The 12,230-nt window shown below is 44.0% G+C and overlaps 2 protein-coding genes across 5 annotated transcripts in view; both read right to left on the bottom strand.

Annotated features, from left to right (window-relative positions):
- The window catches only part of baiap2l2a (BAR/IMD domain containing adaptor protein 2 like 2a), a 59,629-nt gene extending 59,198 nt beyond the window's left edge, over positions 1-431 (bottom strand). Inside the window, exon 1 of the mRNA XM_052043384.1 lies at positions 83-431. Coding sequence (XP_051899344.1) covers positions 83-133 — 51 coding nt within the window. The 5' untranslated portion in view covers positions 134-431. The remainder of the gene's footprint in view (positions 1-82) is intronic.
- A 3,554-nt stretch (positions 432-3,985) lies between these two features.
- pla2g6 (phospholipase A2, group VI (cytosolic, calcium-independent)) overlaps positions 3,986-12,230 on the bottom strand; it is an 81,961-nt gene continuing 73,716 nt past the window's right edge. The window contains exons 17-18 of one of the 4 annotated variants that reach the window (XM_052043331.1): positions 9,566-10,219; positions 3,986-4,360 (exon numbers count right to left, since the gene is read on the bottom strand). In XM_052043331.1, coding sequence (XP_051899291.1) covers positions 10,075-10,219 — 145 coding nt within the window. In that variant the 3' untranslated portion in view covers positions 3,986-4,360; positions 9,566-10,074. Of the gene's footprint in view, positions 4,361-8,136; positions 10,220-12,230 lie in introns of those variants that run through there. The other 3 variants (XM_052043330.1, XM_052043329.1, XM_052043332.1) reach the window with 3 other exon arrangements.

The following is a 12,230-nucleotide window of genomic DNA, read 5'->3' on the forward strand; positions in this document are numbered from 1 at the left end:
CTAGTGAGCAGGTTTTCAGTATTTTCTACCGCCTGTTACTATGGGTAGATGGAGAGATGGTTCCCCGCCAAGCTGGGCTTACCTGATAGGCATTCAGGGTCGAGTAATAGACTTGATCAGTTGAGAGAGCCATGGGGGGCAAAGAGGGGTCGGGGGAGGTTTTGCAAACGAGCCTTCCTTTCCACTGTTTGGAAGTTCTCTTGGCTGAAGGCTGAGACTGCGACTACAGTCCAGATGAACAGTGGATCGTATTGTTAATTATTTATCAGCTGGTGACAAACCTGATCCTTGCTCTCCCTCCCTCAAGATGAGTCCATATCACTTACCAGCCCAAGGAACAGGAAGAAAAAAATATACTGGGACTGGAAAAGAAGTTAAATAATTTGTGGCTATTTGCAGTGGGATTCAAAGCTTCTTTATCTCCTGATCTTTTCCCCTCTCTCTCACTCCTCTCTTTCTTTCTCCCTTCCCCTCTCTCTCTCCCTCCCCTCTCTCTTTCTCTCTCCCTCCCCTCTCTCACTCTCTCACCCTCCCTCTCTCTCTCCCTCCCTTTCTCTCTCTCTCTTCCTCCCCCTCTCTCTCTCTCACTCCCTCTCCCCCCCCCCCCTCTCTCCTTTGATTCACTGAGAAAAGCCAGACACTGTGAGATGGTCAGAAGGTGTTGACAGGAGTTGCTCTGACACTACCACACCTAGACCGATCCTTACTGGAAGCTGGGCTGCCCGCTGACTGCTGCAATACCCACTTCCAAACCATTTTGTTCTGGTTCAAACCCTAACCCAAACATCCTGTGATGCATATTCACCACCTGCTACAATAACCAGCCTGCTGTTACACACTTTCTCAATACCACTCACTGAGCCACTGAATTGGGTTCCAGTAAAATATCTACAAACACTATTTCCATACAGCATAGGAGTCCGTTCAGCCCATTGAGCCAATGCCAGCTCATGGAGAAATCTCATTTCCCCACTAATTTTCTCTGTCACCTACATTCCCATCAACTCCCCCCAGATTCTACCACTCACCGACGCACCAGGGGCAAATTACAGCAGTTAATTAACCTACCAATCTGCATGGTCTTTGCCGTGTGGGAGGAAAAGAGAGCACCCGGGGTAAACACACACAGTCACGGGGAGAACGTGTAAACTTCACACACAGACAACACCCAAGGTCAGGATCGAACCCAGGTCGCTGGAGCTGTGAGGCAGCAGCACTAATAGTTTTCACCTATTCTCTGCTGTAGCACACCTTGTAACTACCAGTGGTTCACACTGTGGCTGTTGCTTACCTGTGATTGGTAAATAGAATCAATCCATTTACCAACAGATAGCTTGGTATTTATTTATATGGAAACTGTTGGGAATGAAAGCCTGTACATCCCAGCGTCTGAGAGTCTGCATCCCTATAGTTTGCAAGGTAGCTAATGTAATCCCTGCTCACATTCCTATTGTGCTGTCTGCAAACTGAAGATATTACATTTAATTCCCCCATCTAACTCATTAATATAACTGCGAATAGTGGACAGCCAAGCACTGAATCCTGCTGTATCCTACAAATTCCTTTAAAATAAAAGGGCGAGAGAAAAAATGGAGAATTATAGACTGGATAACCAGGCCTTGGGGAAATGCTGGAGCCTATTATTAAAGGTGTAATGTCAGAACACTGGGGAAGCAGTCAGAACACTGGGGAAACAGTGAGAACACTGGGGAAGCAGTCAGAACACCGGGGAAACAGTGACAGGCCTGGCCAACGTCAGCATGGATTTATGAAGGGCCCATCATGTTTTATAAGTTTACTGGAATTTCTTTTTAGGATGTAGAGTGGGTGGGGAAGATAAGATGTACTTGGAAGTTCAGTGGCTTTCAACAAGGTCCCACGTAAGAGATTAATGTACACATTTGAAGCACATGGGATTCAGGATGATGGACAGGAAGATGGTTGGTGGACAGGAAATGAAGGTCTTCTTCCAAGTGGCAGGCAGTGATTCATAAGACACTGTAGAGTTCAGTGCTTGGATTCCAATGGTTCAGGATATACAGTACATTAAAAACTTAGATCATCATCAATCATCAAAGATGCCCACCATCCAGGTCATGCCATCTTCTCACAGCTACCATTGGGCAGGAGGTACAGAAGCCTGAAGTCCCACACCATCAGGTTCAGGAACAGCTACTTCCCTTCAACCATTTGGTTCTTGAACCAACCAGCACAACCCTAATCATTACCTCAGCATAGCAACACTTGACCACTTTGACCACATTGCACTAAAATAGATTTTGATTTTTTTTGTGCTAATTGTGTTCCTTCTTGTAAAAATTATGCTTAATTTATATTTAATGTACATTTTTCTTGTGAATGCTGCTTATCTGATGCTATGTGCCTGTGATGCTGCTGCAGGTAAGTTTTTCATTGCACCTGCGCATACATGTACTTGTTCATATGACAATAAACTCGACTTTGACTTTGAGGTGAGAAAGTTAAATGGGGTATCTCCAAGTTTGCAGAGCAGGCTGTGAGTGTGGGCTGTGAAGAGAATATGGACAGGCTTCAAACTGATGTGGACAGTTAGAATTAGTGGGCAAACGCATGGCAGACACAGTATAAGAGAGGAGTTCCAAAGCTTTGGACCTCCACAGCAGAAGGCAGGGCAGTTGATAGCAGAGTGTTTAAATTCAGGATTGATGAAGATGGAGGAATTAGGGGGGATATTCAGAGGGTTATGGGGCAGGCTACAGCGGCCAATCTGCACATTTGGTATTGGCATTGGTGTTGGTTTGTTATTGTCACTTGTACCGAGGTACAGTGAAAAACTTGTCTTGCATACCTTTCATACAGATCAATTCATTACACAGTGCATTGAGGTAGTACAGGGTAAAAATAATAACAGAATTCAGAATAAAGTGTCACAACTACAGGGAAGTGCAGTGCAGGTAGACAATAAGGTATAAGGTCATAACAAGGTAGATTGTGAGGTCAAGAGTCTATCTCATCGTATAAGGGAACCATTCAATAGTCTTATCACAGTGGGGTAGAAGCTGTCCTTGAGCTTGGTGGTAAGTGCCTCGGGCTCCTGTATCTTCTGCCTGATGGGAGAGGGGAGAAGAGAGAATGACCCGAGTGGGTGGGGTCTTTGATTATGCTGGCTGCTTCACCCAAGACAGCGAGAGGTATAGACCTGGTCCAAGGAGGCGAGGCTGGTTTCCGTGATGCACTGGGCTGTGTCCACAACTCTCTGCAGTTTCTTGCGGTCCTGGGCAGAGCAGTTGCCGTACCAAGCCATGATGCATCCAGATAGGATGCTTTCTATGGTGCAACGATAAAAGTTGGTGAGTGTCAAAGGGGACATGCCAAATTTCTTTAGCCTCCTGAGGAAGTAGAGGCGCTGGTGAGCTTTCTTGGCCATGGCGTCTATGTGGTTGGACCAGGACAGGCTATTGGTGACGTTCACACCTAGGAACTTGAAGCTCTCAACCCTCTAGACCTCAGCACCATTGATGTAGACAGGTGCATGTACATCGCCCCCTTTCCTGAAGTCAATGACCAGCTTTGGGATGTGGGAGGAAACCGGAGCACCAAGAGGAAACCCACTTGGTCACAGGGAGGACGTGCAAACTCCACACAGAAAGCTGGAGATACCTAAAACCAAGGCTAAAAATTGTAAGAATTGAGGACTTGCTTAAGCAGAGAGTCAGAATAGGGTTAAGTCATTTAACCACATTTACAACATTTAATGATTAACAATGTTTAAAAGGTAGTTGGACAGGTCCATGTATAGGAAAGTTTAGAGAGATATGGGCCAAATGCAGGCAAATGGAACTGGCTTAGATGGGAACCTTGGTCGGCATGGACCAGTTGGGCCGAAGGGCCTGTTTCCCTACTGCGTGACTCTATTTAGGATCGAGATGAGGAGCACTTTCTTCACTCAGAGAGTAGTGAAACTGGGGAGTTCACCACAGAACCTCCACCACAGGAGGCAGTCGGGGCCAAAGGCAATAAACATATTTAAGAGGGTGATAGATTTCTAGACATAAAGGGCACCCAGGCATACGAGGAGTGAGTGGGAACATGGTGTTGAGATGGAGGGTCAAGCTGTGAAGGTATTGAATGTGGACTAGGTTCAAAGGGCCAAATGGCCTTCTCCTGTTATTTTTTTCTAAATTCTTCATTAGCGGTTACAAGAGTGACGGATGAACAGTAAATGATGCAAGCTAGCACACCCCTGCTCCAACTTCAGTGGCGACCCCTCCCGATCCTGAACACAGCAGTGAACCACGGGTCCTTTGATGTACAATCAGATCTCCAGTCCAAGGGATTAATCTTCACTTCGTTATCAACTTGCAACACAGTGGAATTTACCCTGGAAAACAATACGGTAGTTCAGATGGATGGTTTGGAGACTTTGCTTCTTTGTTGATTATCTTTCAGGTGTATGTAATTTAGATTACAAGCAAAGGTTTATTGCTTATGTCTACTTATACTTGAAGTGAGGGCAAGTAGGAGTCAACCGTACTGCTGTGCATTTGGAGTTACGTCAAGGCCAGACCGGGCAACGATGACAGATTTCCTCCCCTAAAGACAACTCATTAATCAAATGGGTTTCTACACCGGCCTCTCAAATTAATCCCCATTTTACTTAGAACTTGAAGTGCACTTTCTCTGTAGCTGTGACACTTTACTCTGTATTCTGTTATTGTTTTTACCTGTACTACCTCAATGGACTCTGTACTAACTCAATGTAACTGCACTGTGTAATGAATTGACCTGTACGATCGGTATGCAAGACAAGTTTTTCACTGTACCTCGGTACAAGTGACAATAATAAACCAATACCAATACCAAACTTGTCTGAATGCCTCCATTTCGATACATACTACGCCCACAGTACTGAAACAAGCTTTTATCCAAGTCACAAATTCGGAGAGATGGATAATCTCTTTGACACAGTTAATTCACCCTCCTTTCCACCACCGTCAAGCTGGGTGGTGTCACCTCCATCTGGTTCCATTCCCAGCTGACTGGTCACAGCCAAAGAATCGTCGGCAAAGCCTTTGATTCCTGCATCCACACCATTCTCTCATCTTCCCCCCAAGGAAACACTCAGGGCCGATTATTTCCCACCTACACACTCCTCCTCAGCATCCACACCTACAACTTCACTACCTTGCTCTATCTCAGCAGCACCTCTCTTGACCCTCCAATGTAGCCAAACCCGTCAAAAGCAAACCAGAGGAACAGCACCTCTTTTACCGCCTGGGTGATCTACAACCTGGTGGCACGAACATTGAATTCTCCAATTTCAAATAAACTGCTCTCTCTCCCTTTTCTCTCTCCCAGTTCTTCCTACACCCACCCACCCCTCCCCTATCACCCTGTTTCTTTCCCCCACTCCATCTGCCGATCACCCACACATTCCTCCCACTGGTTCCCCTCCCCCACTGTTCTCATCTTCCCTCCCCACCTCCTTCCCTCCGTTCCTTCCTCTTCTCTCAGATCCCACCATCTGCAGCCCTTTGTTGCCTCCACCTCTCACCTCCCGGCCTCTGTCGCCATCTCCACCCCTCCTCCCCCATCTGCCCTGTTGCCCCCTCCTCACCTGGATCCACCTATCACCTGCCCCATCCCTTCCTCTCACCTCTTTACACTGACCATCTCCCGTCTATCTTTCAGTTCAGATGAAGGGTCTGAACGTGAAACGTCCACCGTCCATTTCTCCCCATAGATGCTGCCTGACCCGCCGAGTTCCTCCAGCATCTTGTGTGTTGCTGTTAGACTGCCTGTCCGACATTCAGAACTGAATGAGCAGAAAGCTCCTCCAATCACTACTGGACGAACAATTACCATCGCCTCCAGTTTTACACACAACCTCTGTTCCCGGGCCCCTAACCCAATTTCCACACTAGGCCTCCGCCCAAAACTGATGCTTACTGCAACTTGAGTGTTTTATCACCTAAGATGAGCTTAGGAACTCACACCCATGCCATCATGAAAATCTTATAGTAAATGCTAATGAACCAAAACCTACACGTACCAGCAGACACCGCCACCTATCTTCTGTCCTCTAAGCAGTAGGGTCCATTTTCCACATAACGAAATAGATAATTAACGGTTGGAACTTGTAACGTGTAATTTGCCTGATTTTTTTCCATTTATAAAAAGTTATAGCAATTTATGTTAGGAATTTATAAAGTAAACTATAAAGAAAACAATCCATAACAATATCACTGAACAGCAAAGGACTTTGTTGGCAGACAAATATTTTGGATAAAGCATTAAACTAAGATCTTTCAGGTGGATGTTAAAGATCCCTTTAAAAGTACTCCTTTGAAAAGCAGGGGACATCACTAAAACATTATCTGGTGGCGTTCATATTGCTGGTTGCTGGGAATGTGAGGAGAATAAGATAGGCTTGGGTAAGGTTTGTGTACAAATGGGTGCTTGATAGAGCAGACTCATTGGGCTGAAGGGCCTGTTTCCCTGCTGTCTCTCTCTCTATGATTCTGTGATTTGTAAAAGCTTGCATCAGAGGGGAAAGTTTAAAGGGGATGTGCAGGGCAAGTTTTTTTTTACACAGAGAGTAATGGGTGCTTAGAATGCACTGCCGGGGAGGTGCTGGAAGTAGATACGATAGAGGTGTTTAAGAGGCATTTAGATGGGATGTGAACAGGCGGAGAAAGGAGGGATATAGATCGTATGCAGGCAGATGGGATTGCTTTGCATGATGGTCAACACAGACATCGTAGGTCAAAGGGCCTGTACCTGTGTTCTGTGATCTCCATCCAGTGCTAGCTGTTTATGCAGCCATCAAATCTCTTGCTATTGTTCCGTGCTACCATCCAGTCGTGAACAAATCCATCTTTAATTGCCTCTCTCTGATCTCTCCTCCTAAGTACTGGACTCCTGATGGTCCTAATTTAATCACGCTACCATAGGCAGTTGTGCCCTCAGCTGACAAAGCTCGAAATCTCCCTAGAACCACCTTCTCTTTACCCCAAGCATGGCACTTCTATTAGACCAAGCTTTTGATCTTCTAGACTCTTAACTCTCTCCTAAGACTCGTATCAAGTTTTGTCTCAGTAACTCTCCTGTGACACTTTAGGCACCATATTTTAGGATGAGAGAACAGAGGAATGACTCACTGGAAGGGATGAAAGAATTCAGTTACACAGGCTGGAGGTCCTGCTCTCAGGAAGGAGGGTTGGGAAGGGATTCTATAGAGGTGGACAGTGTCATGACTGGTTTAGATAGGGTGAAAAAAAGACACAACAGACTGCAGATGCTAGAATCTACAGTCCAGATGAAGGGTCCTGACCCAAAACATCACCTATCCATTACCCTGCACAGATGCTGCCTGACCCACCGAGCTCCTCCAGCATCTTGTTTTTTGCTGAAAAAAAGAGGAAGCTGTGGAATTCACTCTGTGGAGTTCTCGTTGGCAGTGGTCAGGAGCCGGGGGCTGCAGGTTTAACATTTTGAGCAAAAGGGGATGTGTGGAGATGGATCCGACCCCACCACGTGTAGGAGAAATGGAAACAGAGTTAGTTTAGGCTCTCAGTCAAAACAGTGGGGAGAGAATAACTGCAGAGAAAGGGACTGATGGGGCTGCTCTACAGAGTTAAGTGGCCTTTTTACCATTACAAGGCTATGACTATGATAGATAACATCTGTTGTTGTAATCATTGTCCACCTTTCTATCTAGGTTAAGGCTCATTTTTGCATATAATGTTTCTTATAATGAATTCTCTTGCAAGTTACTACTCCATAAGACATAGGAGGAGAATTAGGCCATTCGGCCCATCAAGTCTGCTCCACCATTCAATCATGGTTGATTTATTTTTCCCTCTCAACCCCATTCCCCTACTTTCCCCCCATAACCTTTGACACCCTTACTAATCAAGAACCTATCAACCTCTGCTTTAAATATACCCAATGACTTGGCCTCCACAGCCGTCTGTGGAAATGAATTCCACAGGTTCACCACCCTCTGGCTAAAGAAGTTCCTCCTCATCTCTGTTCTAAAGGGATGTCCTTCTATTCTGAGGCTGTGCCCTCTGGTCCTAGACTCTCCCACTATTGGAAACATCCTTTCCACATCCACTCTATCCAGGCCTTTCAATATTCGGTAGGTTTCAATGAGGTCCCAGCTCATCCTTCTGTGAAGACGAAAATCTCCCTTCCTTTGGTCCAATCCAACTGACTGAAGTGCATTCATCTTGTTTTGTTATACTCTTTTATTTAAATTACATCATACACTATTAATGCAAAATCATGTTAATAAGTTCATAGACACGGATGATAGAACAGAGAGACTCTGCGTTCCAGTTTGAACCATCCTCTTTGCATCATTTAGAGGAAATATTCTGCTTGTATAATGGTATAGTTTGTCTGGTCTTCTTTCAGACAACACAGTACAGCAGCATTTATGTAACTTGTAACTCTCAGCTTTCGTAGAACACAACAAAGTGGAGTGCAAATATTTAAGTATGTTAAAAATTCATATGTAAGACTGTCAGTTCAGTGTCAATTAGAATAAACGGATATTCAAAACAAGTCTATGCAATCCATCAACGTTACAGTTTTCTGGGGCAACGTACAATCTTTTCTATTAAAGACTTTAGAGTAAAGATCTGTGCCTTTTACAACTTCTGGACACTCCAATGTGCTTTAGAACCAAAGATGCTTAACCAGGGTTATAATGTATATAAAACAGGCATCTTGGTCAGCATGGATGAGTTGGGCCGAAGGGTCTGTTTCTGTGATGCATAACTCTATGAAACACCACAGCTAACTTGCAATCCGCTATGTTCCATAAAAAGTGCGTGGAATGTTGGAGCAACACACAGAGGTGCTGGAGGAACTCAGGGGGTCAGGCAGGCATTTATGGAGGGAAATGGACAGTCGGTGTTTCAGGTTGGGACCCTTCATCTGAACACGGTGCATGGAATATTATGGCTTCCATCACAGAGGTGGACTAACTGTTCACATATAGAGGCTGTCCTGAATCCATATTCTAAACATAATAGGGGTAGAGGGAGAGGAACACCAATCTGCATTTACAACTTCACACTCTCTTGTAATTAAGAACAAAACATTATCCTTAAACCTTCACTTAGCTTCCACAGGAAAGCATTGACTTTGATTGAATTTCGGTTAGGATTGTGGAGAATATAATTTGTTTTCCCATTAACCCAATGAACAATTAACAAATCATGTTGATTAGTCTACAAATTGAGCTTGTCTACCCAGTCTGATAAAGGAAAATGTGTTTTTCTTGCAAACATTAACAAACCTTGTGTTATCAGAGGTCTGAAGCGATGCCAAAGTTCAAAGACAAAAGGATATATTTTTCAAATTATATTCCCCTTAATGTATTTGGGACATCTTGGTTTTTAGTGATATCAGGCCTCTTTCTCAGTTCAAGAACTTTAACAGGCTGGGTAACAGTAATGAGTCAAAACTGAAAGAGATATAATAAGGCATATCAAAAAATGCATAATTCTGCATGGTTATAATTACTGTTATGTATAATATATTTTAAAGTTTATATTAACAAAATCACACTGACCCATCATCCAAATACTATGTACCATTAACAGATTGGATAAACAATCTGGTCAGATGCAGTTGGCTCTTGGCTTTTCTCCGGCAAAAATCCAAAGGGTTTCCAGCTGATTTGGTAAGGACAGGTAAGTTTGTGCGTACCATCAGCCTGTCAGACTGGATCCTGGCTTCTAATCAGCAGCTACCCCTCAGTAACACTGTCAAATATAAATGCTGGGAACACTCAGCTAGTGCATCGCTGAAGAGAAAAAGAGAGGTTATGAGATTTACGGCTGAATACACTCTTGACCAGAATTCCTTCTCTATTTCTTCTTGATTTTATTTCCACAAGGCACAAAAGTCTCAGGCATTGTGAGTTTTTGTTGGGTTGAGATATTGCAATATACAATAATTTAGTTTTAGTCGTCACTAGTAAAAAAAAATTAAATATTAAATACGTGGCAAAAATTCAGTCAGCTCAAACATTCAGTCATTGATTCAGTCAGTCATCTATTGATCGTCCTTCCCCAAAAGTCAAGCACTTAACAGAAAGTGGGCAAGCTCTTGGATTCTTTTCCTCTCTTGGTGGATGTAGATTTGAGTATCCCAAAGCATGTTGACTAAAATGGTATCATTGATCTCATCCAGCATCACATCGGTCTTCAACTGAGAGTTCAACCTGGAAAACAGTAACGAATCAAATCAAATCCAGCCAACAAGTTCATTTACGTGGCTCCCTTACACAGCCAGTCTCAGCATCTCTCCACAGCTGGTGACTTTACAACAGAGGCAGACTATGGTGAGCTATTACGCCAGCAAACCAAGTTATCACTGTGTCAGAATTCCTGTAGAATTTTACAGAATATACTTTAAGATCTGTTGTCCCTAGTTGCCTCAGCACACATCATTCTTGCTTCTTAATTAGAAGACTGTAGATCCAATTCCCAATCCTGAGTCTTGAACACAAGAATCTACGCTGATGCTCCAGTGCTGTACTGAGAGAACTCTAGACTGCCTCTTTCTCATAAGAAGCTGCAGAGAGGAGTGGACTCTGCCCAATACATCACTGGCACATCCCTCCCCACCATCGATAGTATCTACAGGAGGCGTTGCCTCAAGAAGTCAACATCTATCATCAAAGATCCCCACCATCCGGGCAGCTGCCATCAGGCAGGAGGTACAGAAGCCTAAAGTCCCACACCACCAGGTTCAAAAACAGCTACTTCCCTTCAACCATTCGATTCTTGAACCAACCTACACAACACTAATCACTAGAGTTTAGCAACACTTTGCATTAAGCTGGACTTTTTTTGTTGTTATTGTGTCGTTTCTTATAAAAATTGTTTAATTTATGTTTTTCTTGTGAATGCTGCTTATCTGATGCCGTGTATTGGTATTGGTTTATTATTGTCACTTGTACCGAGGTACAGTGAAAAACTTGTCTTGCATACCGATCGTACCGGTCAATTCATTACACAGTGCAGTTACATTGAGTTAGTACAGAGCGCATTGAGGTAGTACAGGTAAAAACGATAACAGTACAAAGTGTCACAGCTACAGAGGAAATGCAGTGCAATAAGGTGCAAGGTCACAACAAGGTAGATCATGAGATCATAGTCCATCTAAGATTTTCATTGCACCTGTTCACACATGTACTTATGCATATAACAATAAACTCAACTTTCTCTCTATCTACCATTTCAAATAGACAATAAAATATTCCATAACAGTCCCATGGAGAAGAGTTGCAGAGATTTTCCCTGCGTTCTGGATAATATTTATCCCTCATTATCAAAGTGTCTTTTTCTGTGGAAACTAGTTCCTTCTCTTCTTGCATAATAACCATGACACCACTTAAAAGGTAAAGTCACACAGCACGGAAACAGGCCCTTCAGCCCAGAGTATGTGACGACCATCAGGCACCCATTTTACAACAATCCTACACTAATCCCATTTTATTCTCCCCACTTTCCCAACAACTCATCCCTAATTCTACCCCTCACGCAGGCAATTTACAGAGGTCAATTAATCTGCCAACCCACAGAGGAAACCAGAGCACTGGCCGAAACCCAAAGTCAGGAGAATGTGCAAACTCCACACAGACATCACTGGGGGATGGGGGTCAGCATCATCTAGGTCCATGGAGCTGAACCACATGAAACCCCAGCGCATCACGGACACCAGCCTCCCCTCCTTGGACCCTGTCTTTACCTCTCACTGCCTGGGCGAAGCAGCCAGCATAATCAAAGACCGGGTCATTCTCTCTTCTCTCCTCTTCAATCAGGTAGAAGATACAGGAGCCTGAGGGCATGTACCACAAGGCTTCAGGACAGCTTCTACCCCACTGTGATAAGACTATTGAATGGTTCCCTTATACGATGAGATGGACTCTGACCTCACAATCTACCTTGTTGTGACCTTGCACCTTATTGCACTGCACTTTCTCTGTAGCTGTGACACTTTACTCTGTACTGTTATTGTTCTTACCTGTACTACATCAATGCACTCTATACTAACCCAATGTAACTGCACTGTGTAATGAATTGACCTGTATGATTGGTATGCAGGACAAGTTTTATTATTGTACAGGTGACAATAATAAATCAATACCAATACCAAACAGCACCAGAGGTCAGGATTGAACCTGGGTCACTGGAGCTATGAGGCTACAGCTCTCTACCAGCTGCACC

Source organism: Pristis pectinata, chromosome 33, assembly GCF_009764475.1.
Source record: "Pristis pectinata isolate sPriPec2 chromosome 33, sPriPec2.1.pri, whole genome shotgun sequence".
In the NCBI taxonomy this organism is placed as follows: domain Eukaryota; kingdom Metazoa; phylum Chordata; class Chondrichthyes; order Rhinopristiformes; family Pristidae; genus Pristis; species Pristis pectinata.